Source organism: Tigriopus californicus, chromosome 1 (assembly GCF_007210705.1).
Source record: "Tigriopus californicus strain San Diego chromosome 1, Tcal_SD_v2.1, whole genome shotgun sequence".
Taxonomy (NCBI): Eukaryota; Metazoa; Arthropoda; class Copepoda; order Harpacticoida; family Harpacticidae; genus Tigriopus; species Tigriopus californicus.
The window spans coordinates 10,650,141-10,667,548 of record NC_081440.1 but is presented as its reverse complement, the minus strand read 5'-3'; the positions used below and the strand labels follow the sequence as shown (position 1 = coordinate 10,667,548).

The 17,408-nt window shown below is 41.8% G+C and overlaps 3 protein-coding genes across 6 annotated transcripts in view; all 3 read right to left on the bottom strand.

The window, feature by feature from the left end:
- Positions 1-3,819: 3,819 nt before the first annotated feature.
- Positions 3,820-6,239, bottom strand: LOC131883745 (carboxypeptidase B-like). The gene is made up of 7 exons (XM_059231298.1): positions 6,086-6,239; positions 5,800-6,015; positions 5,306-5,702; positions 5,148-5,241; positions 4,767-4,972; positions 4,169-4,250; positions 3,820-4,084 (listed from the first exon to the last, which is right to left on the bottom strand). Exons 1-7 carry the CDS (start codon positions 6,154-6,156, stop codon positions 3,906-3,908), a joined length of 1,245 nt encoding a protein of 414 aa, XP_059087281.1. The 5' UTR covers positions 6,157-6,239; the 3' UTR covers positions 3,820-3,905.
- On the bottom strand, positions 6,231-10,329 carry LOC131883741 (uncharacterized). The gene is made up of 8 exons (XM_059231286.1): positions 9,942-10,329; positions 8,096-8,285; positions 7,801-8,027; positions 7,470-7,610; positions 6,998-7,088; positions 6,872-6,925; positions 6,653-6,795; positions 6,231-6,577 (listed from the first exon to the last, which is right to left on the bottom strand). The coding sequence occupies exons 1-8, from the start codon at positions 10,211-10,213 to the stop codon at positions 6,385-6,387; spliced, it is 1,311 nt and encodes a 436-aa protein (XP_059087269.1). The 5' UTR covers positions 10,214-10,329; the 3' UTR covers positions 6,231-6,384.
- Positions 10,330-13,223: 2,894 nt separating this feature from the next.
- Positions 13,224-17,408, bottom strand: part of LOC131893399 (protein sidekick-like) — a 50,706-nt gene continuing 46,521 nt past the window's right edge. For 2 of the 4 annotated variants that reach the window (XM_059243412.1, XM_059243421.1), the window contains 4 exons: positions 16,024-16,186; positions 15,515-15,547; positions 14,679-15,004; positions 13,224-14,565 (listed from right to left, as the gene is read on the bottom strand). In XM_059243412.1, the coding sequence (XP_059099395.1) occupies positions 14,143-14,565; positions 14,679-15,004; positions 15,515-15,547; positions 16,024-16,186 (945 nt within the window). In that variant the 3' untranslated portion in view covers positions 13,224-14,142. The remainder of the gene's footprint in view (positions 14,566-14,678; positions 15,005-15,514; positions 15,548-16,023; positions 16,187-17,408) is intronic. The other 2 variants (XM_059243428.1, XM_059243435.1) reach the window with 1 other exon arrangement.

Below are 17,408 nucleotides of genomic sequence, written 5' to 3'. Positions count from 1 at the left end.
GGTATTTTCTTTAATAATCAGATGGTTTTTTGTCCAAATTTTCGCAAATTGATGCTTTTTGTGTCATACTATCTTTTCCTGTCAACAGGTGTCACTGACAGACATTGATATTGAAGCTTGGCGAGATTGGTCTAAATTTGAAGCGTTTTGAAACTTGGAGGATTTGCATCTTTGAGCCTGGGTAATTCAGCCCTTCTGTAAAAACTGTATTGTGTCATCCTGCCTTAACCCCGAGTACGATTTCGAAATAGTTGCCTATATCAATAATACTTTTTGGCTCAGTTTGATTTTTTTGACTACTTGGTACGATGTTTGCTAAGCAAACTGAAATGCAAAAAAAAAACAGTTTCTTTCTTTCTTTCCTTGGCTTTTTTCCCGGACTTCCTTACCGCTACTGGGATTGGAATCCCAGCAGTTCAAGACGAGAAATGTATTCCTTTTATTTAACTTTTATTTATTTGAAATTATGTGATCGACCAACGAATTAGACTTGGCTGATCTGGCAAACCCTTGAATATCAGGTTGATCGGGAATTTTAGTCAAAAACTTGTCCAAGTCTGACTTAAATCCTGCTACTGGATCAACGCCTACATACGCCCTACGAATATTTGAAGGCAACAAATTGAACAATGAAGGAGGCCAAGGAATTGCGAAGGGAGTTGGACTTCATTGTTTTAGCTAGCCTGGATTCTTGAGGGCTTGAAGGTGCTCTCAAAACGCATATTAAGCCTCTACGGTCACTAGAATTGACCCTAAATCCTGGGTTGGGACAAAGCTCATGGATGCTTTTGAAGACGTACAGTATCAGATACCTTCCGTACCTTCTCTGAACATTGTACAGTCCCAACTTTGTTAGTCTCTCCCAATATGAGAGCTCTGTCAATCCTGTGATGTTACTAGTGCAACATCTTTGGACTTGCTCGACCTTTTGCAAACCTACTGAACTTATTGGAGCCCCAATGGGTGAAGCATATTCAAGACACTATCTCTGGACTTTAACGTGCGATAGATCCAACCACATATTTGAAAAGCTTTACCAACTTTCAATTGGAGATGATCATCGAACTTTCCATTATCTTGGAGGACTACGCCTAAATCCTTCATGGATGAGATTTGCTGAATGCCCTTACCTTCATCATCTAATAGTCGAGTGTCCAATGACGTCGACCCAAAGGTCATTGAGCCGAATTTCATTTCATTCAGTGTCATATTACTCGCAGCAACCCATGAGTAGGTTTGGTCTAGAACCTCTACCAGACAACCGGTATTCTGACCATTCCTAGCAAATACCAATTTTGTATCATCAGCATAGGAAGAGATACTGACATTACTATTACCAAGCTTTTGAAGCGGAGCAATGAAGATAATGAAAAGGAGAGGACCCAAAATGGAGCCCTGATGGACACCAGACTTGACATCATGTATGTCACTAAGCGATCCCTCAACCTTAACTAATTGATTCCTACCATAAATGACACTTCTTAGCCAATTGAGAACCTTGCCTTGGATCCCAATCTCATGCAGCCTGTTAACTAAAAGGCCATGATCTACCTTGTCAAATACCTTTGCAGAATCAAGATAGACAACATCGACTCACTCAAGTCTCTCTTGTTTCTCAATAATCTGTTCTATATGTTCAATCAGTTGTGTCAACGTGCTAAAATATGCTCGGAATCCATGCTGGCTAGGAGGAAGGACTTCATGAATATCAAGAAATGCAACAAGTTTGAACTTTATGATCTTCTCAAACACCTTCGCAATATTCGAAGTGTGAGAAAACGGCCTATAGTTACTGGGGAGCGGCTTATTTCCCCCTTTGAAACTTTGAAACTTTGAACAACATGAACTAGCTTCAGAGAAGAGGTAAAATTGCCCAGATCCAAGATGAAACGCATCAAGTACGAGAAAACGGGAGCAAAAACTAGTGAGCATCTCATCAGAAACTGAGATGTCACACTATCAGGGCCAGGAGAGCTTGAGGGTCTCAGGTCCTTGAGGGCCTCTAAAGCATCTTGATTTGTGACTGCAAGATCATCTAAACGCTCAACTTGGTAAAACCTTGCCAGTCTCAACAAACTCATCAAAAGCTCAATGGGTTGTTGCTCCTAAACTCTTTGGAGTTGAAAACACACTAGAGAACTGATCTCCAAGTAAATTTATGTTGGTCGTAAACTCTACATTGCCTATGGCTTCCCCATTGACCTCAAAAGGCCCAAAGGTGCTTTATCTTGCTCTCAGAGTTTGCGTAAGAGAAAAATGACTTCGGATTCGACCTGACCTCCTGAACTACTATACTTTCTTTTTTCAATTGATTGAGGCCTTAATTCTACATTGGATCAAATCCAACTTTTTTTGAACGCTAGCCACAACTGCTGGATTCAAACTGCTCTGGAACCTTTTTGCTAGTTTGCAACTCTTTTTGAACAAATTCTTCCAATACTTTGGAATTTTGGACTGCGCCCCGTCTTTTGGAGCACATTCTGAGATTCCTAGAGTGGAACAGACGTCCTCAAAAACTATAATCATTTTGTCTAAGGCTACATCTATGGACGATTCCTTTTTCAGCATAATGTTCCTGAGATAGGGCCGACCATTACTAAAAAGGCGGCGCGCTCTAGGGCTCCATGTCTAGGATAAGACCGGCCAAAAAGGTCGGTCTGGTTAAGTTCAAGTTCAAAGATGAACATTGGCTATTGATTATGGAAAGGTTAGGGGAGCTTGATCCCATTTCAATGCCTAGTCACTAGGTGTCACATGGGCATACTGAATCAGATCAGGGTCATTGGAAAAAGACAAGTCGAGAATGCTATTCTCTCTAGTGGCCAGGTTTCTGCCATGGGAATGCCTGGCTAAAGCTAGTTCCTCAAGAACCTTGATCTTTGTGCTATCCTTTTTCGAAATAAGACAATGCCCATTTAGATGCAGCCCTTTTACGGGCTGATTGTCCTTCCATGGACTAGTGCTATCAAATCTTTGACTAGGCCTTCTCACCTTAAAAAATCCTGCTTTTGGACAAAACTCATCTTAGGCGGAGGATGAGAGAACCTTTGAGGAGAGGGTAAAAGAGGGGGAGAAGGAACTCTGGCCGCCACCTGAGCACACGATCTAAAAGATTCGTTGGGCTCATGACGACCAGAGAAGGAATCAGGGCTACAAAGTTTGGTCAGAAGAGAGGTTAGAGGAATTGAGGGTGAGGTTGGAGGAGAGCGAGGGGAAGAATGGGAGGGAAAGAGGGAAGGGGAAAGGAAAGGGGTGGGGTAAGTCTGTTGAGAGATTGGTGTCTCTTCCTCCTAGCGCCCCTGAGATGGGCCTTTGTGCATTTGAAATTGAGGCATACCTTGTGCTTTAATGCTACATCCCTTTTTGGAACATCCCTTCTCATGGAACTTGAGAAGGCCAAACTCTCTTAGTATAGGACACCATTCTGGGTGAGCCAATTTACACCCTTTCTCCGCCTTTTTGCATCTCTGTCATTTATGGACATCGCAAATTTCAAGAGCAATCTCTACTCTGCTCTCTTTGATCTCTATGACCTCTTTCACGACAAGGGGCGTTTCTATCAAATCAAGAGTGTCAGTACCTGTGTCTCTTTTGCCTACACTTGACTGGTTCATCCCACAGTCAAGTAGTGGCTGGGTGTGACCAATTCAAGCTCTTAAGGCTTCCATTATGAAAGGCTTATTAATGGAGGACGGAGTTTTCCCATCCAAAACCAGGTCAAACCAAACAGTTCCTGGCCCCTTCAGAAAGTCCCTTCAACAAAGGTTCCAGTGTCCTTTCATTTTTTCCTTTCCATTAGCTTTCAATGTCCAACGAATGTTTTGATCCAATATGCTTTATTTTCCTTTGAAATTAATTTCTAGAAATCGAATAACATTCAGGCTTTTTCTCCTGTCAATTTATCTTTATTCCAAGACTTTGTCCAAGAGGACTTTGATGGCAGCCCAAGTTTCTTCTCCAGAGGGAACAATCTGTTGTGGGGGCAGCACGAATCCATATCCTTGATCTCTCAATTCCAAAGTGTAAGCAAATCGAGATCCCAAAACTCCCTTGTACCAATCGTGACTGGTTCCAGCGCAGGGATCTATAGATCACAGACGAATATTTTTATAACATGATAAAATGTAAGTTCCCTAAGAACCAATAGAAAGGTTGATAGAAATCTTACATAAGTCGGTGCTTGGAATATTTTCAAATGTCATTCCGTTCACAGCGTTCAAAGTATCCACAAATTCATCACCAAGGGCAACCTAAGGAAACATTTGAAATTCCGTCAAGACAGTTTAAATAAGTCTCTTGTTGGGTAGTGAGGTCCATATATCAAATCAATCAAAACATTCTTTCGCTAAAAAAACCTCGTTCTGAAACTCTTAGAAAACTGCACCATTATCTAATGTTCTTACATTCTCTCTCGTTGTCAGGTTTAAGTTTGTCGTCTGCATGAGATTGTTATGTGGGCCTGTTGAAATAGAGTACATTATCAACTATCAACATGATCCTTAGCTGACCTTATGATTGCTACAAGCTTCGATAACAGGAAAAAGGTGCAGGCAAATGACCTTCCTAGCTTCAGTAGCTCCCGCACTTTAAATACATTAGAATGAACTCCTTTGAAGTATTATTGTACGCTAATGTACTTTATGGCATTCCCCATTGTCGGAAAACATTGGTTAGTGGTATCTCCCAAGTGCACTCAGAGCATGTTTACTACTAGGCATGGCTAGCAAGTGGCCGCATGCCCCCTTTTTTCTGACACGTTTACTTACAATCTCGTCAATATTCTCGGGAAAGACATCATAATCATAACCGTATGGGTAAAGCAAAATCTCGGCGGCACTGTGAAATGCGAAGGCAACTTCAGGAATGGAGTCCAAAGTCTCAAGGAAGTCTCTAATATTGGCAGTCTCAGGCTCACTGAAGGGTTCTGGGCCGTTATAAACGTCAGAGCACTTGGATGAACTCACACCACTCTCTGCAAATGAAAGTATCGTATTGTTTAGTAAAGGCAATGTAACTTTCCGTTCCTTTCCAATAACCCAGGGCAAGAGCACTTCTGAATTTCGATGATCATATTCATGAAAGATCCAATCGTTTTGCCATCATTCAAAATTAGTTAAAACACTTTGAAGGTCAGCGAAGTTACGAACCTCCAAAATGATAGCCAAAGTTACGGTTAGGATCCACTCCCTTGCAACCCAAGCCTGACCCAGTCTCGGAACGAGTCTTTCGCCAAAGCCGGTCCTGAAAACATTTAGATCGTTCATGTAGATGAGATTATGAGAAGACTTGTTTGTTGTGGCCTTACACCATTGAAGGTGTATTCGTAGCCATCGGGATTGGCCACAGGGAGAATGTGGAAGTTCAAGTTGTCAATGTATTTCTGATTTTCACTATTTTCCAAGAGCTCTCGGATAGCATAGGTGACCACAGCAGGTCCAATCCATTCCCGAGCGTGCATTCCGGTCTCGAGCCAAATAATTGGAGCTCCAGGAGCGGCTTTGGTGATGGACAAAATCTTGGTATCGCGACCTTCGAAGCTCTTGCCAATGGACTGGGTGCTCACATAGTCGTAGGTTTGAGCTAGCTCCTCGATAAAGTCAGTGATCACGTCGAATTGATAGTAATCTTCCCAATCCAATTGATATCTGGACTCGGGATTGTGTTCTTTCTTGGAATTGGTTTTGGAGGCCTCATCAATGAAACTAGATTGCAAGGACAATTAGACAAATGTTGAGATTGCAGCATTTCCCAGTTCCAATATGGGTCGAGCCATTTTTAAGTTACAATTATTTCACCTACTTTTGAACATCTGGGACCTTCAATTTGAAACCAATGTTTCGAGCAGTGAAGAACTCACGGAGAGCATCAATATCTTCCGGTGAAGCCATAAGCTCAGCCTTGGTGCCGGTGGAGGGAATGCCGCTCCAAAAGTCGAAGTGGTCATTCTCTACCGCCAGTTTTTGCAAAGCGGTGGCTCCACTTTTATCCAAAACCTCGGTTTGGAACACTTGGTACCTGAATATGGACCCATTTGTTAGGCACAAAATGTTCTATTTCTCTTACTAAAGGAAAACGGACGGATTACCCATTGTAAGTTTTGCGGCTCTCAGAGCTCAAAGCAACTCCCAAAACAGCAAACAAGATCAAGAACTTCATGATGGAAGCCCAGTTCTTCGAATGATCTTGATGTCGATGATCTTTGATAAACTTAACAATCACATGTTTATATCAGGTCAACAACACGTCATTTGAATATAGATTTAACATAAACAAATTAGCTTTGTTTTTATCAAAGGACTATGCAATTTCATCAATTCAGCTTCTTAGGTCAATGTGCGTCTATCTGATCTGCAAAATACGTAAATCGAAGCTGTGGTCTGATCATCAAACGGACGGTATCAGTTTGAAAATGGCACAATCATGGGGTTCAAGGGTTTTGGAAAAACTTGCTGTCTCGTTCACTTGAAAACTGGGCAGATTGGTGTGTTTCCAAAGATCTCGAATACTAAATGTTTGACCTTTCGTCAAGTAAACATCATCCATCCACAAAAAGTCAATCGTTTGTCGTTGATCAAATCTGAAAGGAGACAGTATCATTGGATTTATCCATTCATATATGGCTCAAATCAAACAATGCCAGTCAATCTTTTACCTGTTTATGATTGCCACCACAAATGAATTTCGTGAAAGACGACCTTTCCAAATTTGAAAGGAACTTTTGAACCATGGGCAGGTTTTCTCCGAATCTATCCCTCCCATAACACCTCGTGAACAGCAATTTTTGACACAGGTAGCCTAGAATGGACTCTTAGCCATGATGTACAAACTCGATACAAATATATGACATTGCCTATTCGAGAGCTTCAATTACCTGATTTCCAAGTGAATCTTGATTGATGTCCAACAACTCTGTGTTGGTTAAAATCTAAAACAGATGAAAGCATGACGAATCTGGATTGAAGAGCATATTGCCTTTACCAATGTGTGCGTAAAATACCTTGTAAGCGGGGCTAGATTTCTTGAGTCCACGAATATCCGATCCTAACATTAAAGGAGATTTGACGATACACCACATTGAAAACATCGTTCTAAGAAACGCATGAAATGTTTTTTTAGGCGCGTCAAGAAACACAAGCTCCTTCGCACAACCTTAGGATCCTTGGGTGGTTTTCGTTCATAAAATAGGAACTTCCCAACAACTGTTGCTTAAATAAGTCATGTAACACTTCATTTACTTACTTTTCTTCCTTCGTCCTTATAATGTTTTGATTCGTCCAAAATTATGAATTACATTGAGGCATCTACATATTTCTGCTTCGGCGTGCTTAGCAAAGCAATGAATGTATAACCAGTGAGGAAAGGTAATAAGTACTATCAATTTCCTTGAAGAGAGATGGCATATCTTGCACTTTCAACGATAACTTTGCAATTTGAATAGCAACATGTTATGGAAGTAAACAGTAACTCACTTGTATTCAATATCGGTCATACCACCTTTCCCAACGAATAACGCATCTGGGTAGTTCCAGCCTAAAGTAGGTCCTTGGTGATGGACAAATCGCTCCTCATCGTTTCGGTCCAGATTACGGAGGACAGAGTTCCAGTTGTCGCTAAAAATTGATTTTGAAAAAATGTGGTTCCGGTTGCTTCCCTCCTGATTTTTTTTTGGGGGGGGGGAGGCCTTTATCTTCAATTACCGCACTTTTTTAAACCCGCTATTATGTTACAATTGGCAACTACCTCCCAATAGAAAAGAAAGCAAGTGTTTGAATTTAGGAAATATTTGGAGCAAAAAGCTACCTAATGTCACCTGATGTTCGCCAGATTTGGGCACTGTTTGGACCCCATTTCTCTACATTGCCCCAACCGTAAAGGCAAAGCTCCATGGTAATATTTTTCACAGCACTGACTGCCTGAATTGCCCTGGACATGATCTCAAATCGGGGTCGTTCGGGAGGGTCTTGGTAGTAGCTCGGGAGATGAAGAAGACTTTTATCATAATCCATATGGTGTTTATGCGCTGCATCCTGGAAAAAAAATCATACTCGGATTTTCTTTAATTTCAATTCAAGTTAGTTTTCGGGTTCCTCCCTACCTTGGGATAACAGTTGTCGTATTTGAGGTAGTCGATGTCATAATCCAAAAACAATTTGACATCGTTCTCTTCAAAACCCAAAGAACCTGCCATGCCCCCACAGGTTCGATATCCAGCGTTAGAATAAAGGCCGAACTTCAATCCTAACTTGTGTACATAGTTGGAGAGGAATCTCATTCCTTGTGGAAATCTGGAATTTTAGTCAAGAGATTATGTTGGCCAGTTCCCCGCTACTTTCCAGAACCTCACGCTACAAAAATTAGATCACACATTTCGTTACAAAATAATGAGCTGAAAAGACTGTTTGGTATATACTTGTCGGCTATTTATGTCCGCATATCGATCTTGAAATTCAAACTAATGATAACGTGACACGGGTCCAAGAAAAGATGGTAAAGTGGCTATGGGCTTTCATCGAGTTGAAATGTAAAAACTATCGAAGTTATGAAATATTTGGAGCAAAACGCTACCTAATGTCACCTGATGTCGCACACTAGTTAACACGGTGTAAAGAGTCTATGTCATAGTGAAAACCAGATCTTCAACGTTGCAAAATTTACTCTTAATGGCTGAAGGAACCATATTTCCAACCCAAACTTACAAATTTAGTTCCAACGTGATGCCTTCGAAAAATATCACGCACCCTCATCATTTTCCCGGATGGGTTTTCAGCGTTTTAAGGTAGACCAAGGACGACGTGGTGAAGTCGTCCTTGGGTAGACCCAAGGCACATAGAAAATCGGGTAGACCGACCCGATTACTCACGACCAGGGATGAGCAATCAATGAAAGCCATTTTCGACCATCAGACAGAAAATAGTGACAGACAGAAGCAGAAATTCCTTCAAAGTCGAGCTTTGCCATCGCTGCTTGCAACATACTTGTGATCAACATTTCCTAAATTAGTGGTTTTCCTCAAATCGAGCAACCACATCAACTTTTAAACCAACTAACCATATTAACCCATTTAGAGACAAAAACACTACTTTTATTTAGAAAACAGTGGCTTCTCACTTCTTTTGTTGATTTTATTTTCTTTTATTTATAATTGCATTTTTTAAATCTCACAAGTAAAGAAATTATAAATAAAGATTTATAAATCTCAAATTTGATTTAGTCTTGAAAATAAATTTCGCATCATTTTCTAGACAATATGCTAAAAATTAGCTCCTAACAATTCTGTCATATATTTTGACGGGTAGAGCAATAAAATGTGGATGCTTTTTGAAATTTGATCCCCTGAAAACAAAGTGGGTGCACATCATAAATCAACAATGCTCACTTTTGTGTGACAATGGATTGGACAGTGAAATGCCATACTTGCTCAGATTTTTACTCATAGAAAATTTGAAACGTCTTGTAGAAGTTTTGGCGGCCCATTCATTGTGTCTCTATACTTGAACAATGAATTGTTCATTGATTACTCTCTTGATAAAGTCTGGCATCTTAGAGCATATTCTCTCATTTCTACGTTTGTTTGTCCGCAATTCAACGAAACAGGGGGTGCCACCTCCGCTCAATGAAAGGTACTATAGTGCTTGAAGCGAAATAATTCAGACCTGGAATATTTACACTTTCAGGGATAATTGATGATCGCATTGGTATAATGAGCAAAATAAATATTCCACATTGCTTGGACTTGAGTTTTCATTTGATTTTCATTCGGAGCAGAAATCAAAAAATCTAAAGAACATGCAATTTTTGACTATCCGCTCCCTTTCATTTAACTATCCAACACATCCCCACGGTAAAACCTATTACCTATTGTCAAATTTCTTTGATTCCTCCAAACTCAAGGCCGACCCATTTTTAGCTCGAGAGTTCAACGAGATGTCAAAGATTCTTACCTGGTAACATTAGTTTGAAGAAATCCCCTTTGATCTCGTTCCCGAGTCTGCCAAAAGTCATCGATAGTTAAGTAAATGTATCCATATTTGTCTAGATTGAGTCTTTTGATAGCTTGCGCGACTTCCATCATTTTTTGCTCGTTATTCTCCGCGTAAAAGGTGTTCCAAGAGCTGAATCCCATTGGAGGGGTTTTGTGCAAACTATTTGCCACCGCAAACTCATTTGAGTAATTTAACACCAGGACCACTATGAAAGCCGGAACCCAGGCCATGACAACGTCTTTTGAAACTTTTCGACGAACTGAGCCACCGGCCGACCAAGCTGACTGAGTGCCTGAAAACCATTAACCTTCGCTTCTTAGGCGAGGACCGACCGTCCCTCATTGGGAGTGTGCTGGATGTTGGTCAATGCCAATACACTATTGCTACAGTTGTTGTTGTTGTTGTTGTTGTTGTTGTTGGTGGTGGTGGTGGTGGTGGTGGTAGTGGTGTTCTTATTGCCGACGTCATCTTGATTGTTTGGGTATCATCCTCGTCTTTCGTGATCGTGGTGGACATGCTTAAGGGGACGTCTATTTGTCGCTAGGGAAAGAAGTTTACAAACATTGATTCGACAAGAGCAAGATTTCATTCAAAGGATAGGTTCTGTTTTCATTCCTACTTAGTACTTACTGTTCTTTGTCCTTATTTGCGAACACACATTCCAATAGGAGTCCTTATTTCTGGCGTCAGACAGCCCAAACGAAATGGGGAAGAGCACGGTAGATTGCGAACTAGACTACTCATGATATCCAGTAAATGCCATTTCTTTTCCCGACATTAAGAGACCTGGGATACTACGTGCACATGAGATTTTGATAGAATTAACCAAAATCAACTCAAACGCATTATAACTCAATAAAGAGGAATCGGCCCAATCGGACCTATATTTGGTAGAGGCTAACTCACAAAGCGCCCTCTGATGTGTAGACAGTAAACAAAGTTTTGCGGAGCGTTAGAAGGCCCATAGAAAGTATTTAGAAATTCTAAACTCTCAACAAAAACCAGAAAAGCAATAGTTAATTTTTCCTTCTTACATATTTTATGCTCCAAATTATACAAAGTTCATTCAGCATTGTTTCTCACACCCTGATCTAATGACTGTCAATATTACGTTTTGCTCAATTTAAAGCTAAAATATAGGTAAGCTTGATTGTAAAATGATTATTTGAAAAAGTTTTGGCACTGGCCATTAGCGCAAAAGAGGCTTGTACAAAAGACAGGGCCTAAACCGTAACTGAAAACAGGTTCGCCGTTACTGTTTCCATTACTTCTCTGACACGGCAATGAGTTAGCGTTACTTTTGGAAGGAAAAAAGATGGCTTAAATCTGCAAAAACAAAACAAAAAAATTATACGATAATGAAAGGCAATTTTTCTATTTTCTTTTCATGGTTTGAAAAAAGTTAACATAAGGCAAATATTCCACATTTGAGGGCCGTTAAGTTTTAGTTTTTATTAAATTGTACCCGCTTAGTTGCGACCAGTGCTTCAGTCAAAGAAGTACAACAGTGAAGAGAATAAATCTTTGCATCACGTATATACGAAACTTTTAAGAAAATCGGGAAGGAAACCTTTTTATATATTTTCTTTTCATTCACGGGGGAGGGCCAAAACCGTTGGGCTGCTTGACGTTGCAAATAAGGGCCCCTATTATTAAATGAGAGTATTTAGCGTTTGAAGGCGACTCTATAAAGTTCGAAGCCCAAGTGTTTTATGCGAAGGACTTAATTTTAGATCACGAATAGAACACTTTACCACATAAGTTGAGTCTGTTCTCAATCTAAGATTCTCTCCTTTGCTGTAAAAAACTGAGCTGCACTGGGTTCAGAATAGCTATTCATTAAATGGACGCATCTTTATTTATTCGAAGTTCATTTAAGTTTGGGGTTCTACAAGGCGATATGGTATTGACTAACGAGTCTTTTTGATGGACCACGAGCTTGAGCCTCAAAGCTATTTTGAGAACTGAGCCTTTCTTGATCACAAGTCTATCAGCAGCTAAAAATTCAAGATGTCGCAATTGCATATCTTGGTTGAATCACGAACTTCTAGATATAAGGACTGTGATCAGGCAGGTTTCCCACCAAATCGGCCTACTTTTGGTCAGAGGAATCTGAGCAGATCTTCAAAATGCAGTAATAGAATAAGAAACTTAGGTCTCCTCAATTAAACCCAAGTTATTTTTCTCTTTACTGGTAAATTGGTTTGTTTCAAAGTTATGCTGCCAAAAACTTATGCAGCTGTCTAAGAGGAGGCCGAAAATTCAAATTTTATGTAGTGATTACCAAACAACGTTGACCACACTTATAGAGTACCCTAAGTATGATATATGGGCCAAATTGCCTAACCATGTCTAACCTAACCTAATGCTTCACACGGCCGGTTACATGGGTCCCTATCCTACGGGGCTCGGATGGAAGGATCCTACAAATATTTACAATAATGTCTTGCCATTTTGATAAAAGGTCTAGAAAAAAAAACTGGAAAGAGCAAGAACGTTTTAGGGTTCGAACTCAAGCACAAAGAACGGAGTATCTTTGATGCGTCTCTTGGCATCCAAGGGGATCAGGTTTTTATTATGGACGGTCGAGTTTTGGTAAATATTACTATAATGCTGCTATCGAGACCTACATTTTTCAGCTGATATGATATCACTCAAACTTTTGAACTGAGGATAATGCTCAAAATGAAGAGAATGGACTCAGGACATATGAAAATTTCCCTTCCGTTCGCAGTTCACATTTCTAAAAGTCTGTTGTTAACCCTAAAGAATCTAGAGCTTCCGTAATGAAGGATAACCTGCAATTTGGGCTTTCGTTTCATACCACCTACAAAAGCTTATCTCAAATATCTTGCTCGTTAATTTACGAAGAATGCAATCCAGCTACATCTTTTTCACCATGGCTAAAAATAACAATAAAATGCTCAAATGTTGGTAACTATCTCTTGCAACTACCAACGCGTTTTTGCATCAAAGAACACCATCCGTTTCACCTAATGACACTCTTGAATCTTTGTTTCACCCAATTTAAAGAGGCCAAGGTTTGAGGAAAGTTCCCCGTCTTGAAAGCTTTTCTTTGAATCGGTCCAAGGCTATGATTTCTGGTCGACTAAAAGTTCCCTACACAAATGCATTACACTTTATCCTTTCTCTGTCCGAAGCTCATTGACCCATCGCCAGTCAGATGACAACCATTTGAACTCTCCGTCCCCAAGCACCCCCCTAAAAAATGATCCGGTCTCATTTATCAATTCTTTATAGCCAGTATTCAAATGCAAATATTCAAACGAGCAATGTGATGTTGATGATAATGGTACATGTAGAAATAGTTACATGCAGTGAGGCGTTCCCCCGATCATAGTTTTTTGATGGGGCACTTTGGCATTCTTCCGAGAAGCATTCGTTGATATTACTTGGTTTGTCTTCATTCATATTCTTCATGGCGCGGGTGAGGAGATCAAGCAAGTCTAGGGTACTGTTCCATACATATGGATCTAATATTAGTCTTGGTACGGCCATCTTTCGTTCGTTTGTTGTCGTTAGCATTTGTTTGTGTGGGCAACGAACACCGTCAAAGCTCGGACGGAGTTGGGAAGCCGATGATGAGGTCAGAAAGATGTAGACTTGCCAAAAAGCGCAGCCATGGCTCATCCAATCTAGATTTGAGTTCCATTCTCTTACTTGACAGAGCCAGTGGATCAAACATTGGAAACTTGGAGCGAAAGAGTTGCGAGTTGCGTGTTTGTATGTGAAATGTTGGAGATGCACAGCCGAAACAAATGAAACAAAGCCAAAGGAGAATAATAATAGTTCGAGCAAAACATGTTGCACAATTCAAGAGTCAGCTAGATGACCGACTGCCATGCCAATCGTGTTCATGGCAAATGAAACGAGAAACCGACTATCAAAGACACGTGGTCGCCGGTAAATACAAAAAAGAGTACGATAGTAACACAGCCCTAGGTTAAATCACAGTGGAATCAAGAGTAATAGCAGTAATATTGTTGATGTCGTCATTCGTCGGGAAAACTATCGATTTGGGATGGTAGGTGATCCGAGTAGGTGGTGATCGGAGGTGGGTATCCGAAGGCCGCCAACGGAATCACAACCGCTCACGAGGTTCATTTCGACATTCGGTTGCAATGAGCAGGAGGGTTCTTCAAACGAAGGACGAGAAACCCGGCAGAGGTGCTCTGGACCTGGCCATATTGTTCATCACAATCTGAGTGCCATTGAGACTGACCACAGCGCTGGACGCGTCCTGGTCACTCTCCGTGAAACTGGAATAGCCTCTTGGGTTGTTACTTTGGTATGTGGAGGACTGGAGATTGTGAGAGGAAGACGACTGAGGAGGCACCTGGGGCGTGGAGACATCTCGTCCAGTCGCCCCACTTCGCAACGTGCCCGCCTGAGAGCGACTGGGCAACGTCCCCAAAGTGGACCCGGCCCTCGGTGGCGGAACGGCCACGGCAGTTTTTGATTTCTTCCAACTTTGACGCAAGGTGGAATTGACATTGGCATAATGATTGACGAACGAGTGGGGATCCGACCCATTTGTACTCTCTTGTTCACTCTCGGTACCCTAGAGCGATAAAAAGTGAAATCAAGTTACGGATTCTTCCGAAATGTCATGCCAAGATCGACCGAGAAAGATCGACCTTGTCCCGTTATGGCAATCGCTCGTTATGGCCTTACCTGAGAGTCCGTTGACGAGATCTCCGATGGCTTCTCGGTGAGGGAATCCGAATCATCCGGATTCTCGTCGTAGCCGCGGGCCGAGTCGTCCTCGTCGGAATACCTGACTAAAGATGGTGTCGGTCTAGGCGGGATCCGCGCACCGTTGATCATAGCGAAATTATTCGAGGTTGCGGTGGTGTGGTTGGTTTTCCGACTCGTCGTGGACCTCATAGTTCCCCTCTGGGATTTGAGAGTCCCACGTCGAGATTGGCGCATTTCGAACGTCGCATAATTAGGCTCCTCCAAGCTCACGTTCTCGTCCAAACGCTGCTGTTTAGCTTGATCTGAAAAGGATGATACATACAACGATTGATTAGATACCCGGAGATTAGACGAGAAAGTCCAAAGAGATACGGCACAGGTGGTCATCGCATAAAATGTTCCGTATTCTGAGGAGAAACAGGAAAGACGTAGAGGGACCCGTGAAGAATTCCCGCCATAAAACGAGTGTAGTGGCGAGAAGCTATATGTTGCTTCAGAGGAGGTGTTCGGTCAATAAAAGCAGAAAGGCACAACGAGCAACAAAATGTATGAAAGTGCATAGAAGCTATTGTAAGATGAATGCGGGGTGGAATTCAGTCGTCAGATATTCATGATAAATCTAAGATGGTGCCTCCATGTGTGCAATGTTTGACTTCGCGCTAAGGTGATTTCATTCAACATAAAGCAGAAACTAAAGAATAAAGGCAGATGATAGCATTGTCAGCTACATCAACCAGCAATCATGCTCACAATGAGGCGAAAATGATCATTACAGGCAGGTGATATGTATTGATCTATCAGTTGCATCTTACCCTGACCCGATCTTAATCGAATCACCCTCACTACTGTTTAGTGTAGCGACGAGACGAGATGAAGTGGATCAAAGTTGGAGGATAAAGAGGAAAAACAGGTCAAATATAATCGATATTTGTCTGATATGGCGGTAGATGGTCTGCAGTCTACAGAACGGTGAAGTTTGTCAGCATATGAAATGCTCCTTGAAAGTCGGCAAGGGCCGTTGTCATCAAATTCAAAAGCGAATGTAATAACCGCGGTCAGTGTCAAGAAGACTGTAGTCATCAAGTGCATGCAGTTTCCATGTCATGGTACAAATGCACCACAAGATCTTCATTAAGTCGGAATGTTCCAGTCTCAAGCAAACAAAAGTGGGATTTCAAGTCTTCGCTTCAACTTTAAAAAGTGTACGTAATATGTCGTCGTTGGATCGTCCGAGTGGATGGTGGGGTAATGATAGAGATAGAGCAAGAGATTTGAAGGAGGGCGTTTCTGGCAGCTGGATGCAATCAAGGGGCAAACTCACCTTTGTACTTGTAGGTCTTGCTCTTGACGCAAAGAATGGCGACGATCATGATGATAATGACAATCGAGGCGGCTGCCAAAGCCACCAAAAACCACGGCTCCCGATAGAAAGGCTTCGTTTGGAGGTAGCCAAATTCCAAATAGCGTTTCGAGGGTGTCGTTATCTGAAACGGGAATCAAACACATCAGTTCTGAGCACCTCTTGACCCCGGGAAACAAGACAGACTCGGAAAGAACGCCATCATCATCATCATCATCGTCGTCGTCGTCGTTGTGATGATGATGACGAGCTTTTGTGAGTGTCAAAAAACCACTGCTCAGCTTTGTCATGGGGGACACAACAGAGAAAAGCCGACCAAGTTGGAATGAATCTTAAATATGTACGCATGGATGATGAACGGTTTCCCCGGGGTGAAACTGGGGAGTACGATTTGTCTCTCAGTGGTGAGCTCCTAAAACGACATCTCACACTCTGATTTTCCAACGAGGGGGAAGCGAGGTCCAGGTCTGAGATACCTTACCAATGTATGTACATACATTGGCCTCGAGACAACTTGGATGGAAGTCCAGGAGCACCTTCCTTCAAGTTCAGGCTGGGGGTGCAAATCCTCAAAGGATCAAACCGTATTTGCTATTCCAGGGGAGTTGGAGCGGACATATTAACAGACTTTTGGCCTCCCCCCCCTTTCCTCGGGCTCTCTCAGACAAGGCGCTATCGATTGGGTTGCCTGGCTTGGACTGAGGCTCCTTAAATGCGCCAACAAATATTGAGACTGGTGGTATTTTCTTGTTTCTATAGGAGCTGGCCGATTTTACAAATTCCGTCGCATTCAAATGCCCGTACGTTTATCTATGGGTGCCTTCAAACAACGACATTTCTCTCTCCTCATTGTTGTCCTTCTTCCTCCCCCCCCCTCTTCGGTTAACATCCTTTCTCCCTATTTTTCCCCTCCCTCAAGAAACCCATTGACCTCTGTAATGGTGACAAATCTACTTCAAGCCAGTCTTGAGAACGGATTTGTTTCTATATCAAAGAGATTCCGAGGAGGTTTTTAAATGGAAAGACCAAATCTTCAAGAGTAAGGAGCTGCAATTGGGAACACAATCCTCATGTATTTCTGGAAGAGCCTAAATCTAGCGAATTGAGATTTGGATCTCGTTAGAACAAACAAGGATCGAGAGGATGTTAAGCTGTTTTCCCAACTTTAGAGGGTCGCCTTTTTCAAGGTGGAAAATGCACTTTGGAAATCGAGGGCATATCGCCAAGAACCAAAAAATAGGGCTTGAGGAACAACCTGGCATTTTCATGATTTAAAAAAACCTTCAAGTATGAGAGCCGGAAAAGTCCGAATCGGTCGATTCGAGGACATTGGTCCAGAGACTTTT

What these genes read in the sequence shown, in the direction of transcription:
- LOC131883741 (XM_059231286.1), bottom strand. Translation starts at nt 10,213, where the DNA reads ATGGCCTGGGTTCCGGCTTTCATAGTGGTCCTGGTGTTAAATTACTCA. An exon ending in AAGATTCACTTGGAAATCAG is followed by an intron (nt 6,796 to 6,871) that starts GTAATTGAAGCT and finishes AGTCCATTCTAG; the next exon opens with GCTACCTGTGTCAAAAATTG. An exon ending in GTGGTGGCAATCATAAACAG is followed by an intron (nt 6,578 to 6,652) that starts GTAAAAGATTGA and finishes GTCTCCTTTCAG; the next exon opens with ATTTGATCAACGACAAACGA.
- LOC131883745 (XM_059231298.1), bottom strand. Translation starts at nt 6,156, where the DNA reads ATGAAGTTCTTGATCTTGTTTGCTGTTTTGGGAGTTGCTTTGAGCTCT. An exon ending in AAGGTCCCAGATGTTCAAAA is followed by an intron (nt 5,703 to 5,799) that starts GTAGGTGAAATA and finishes CTTGCAATCTAG; the next exon opens with TTTCATTGATGAGGCCTCCA. An exon ending in TATTCCAAGCACCGACTTAT is followed by an intron (nt 4,085 to 4,168) that starts GTAAGATTTCTA and finishes TGTGATCTATAG; the next exon opens with ATCCCTGCGCTGGAACCAGT.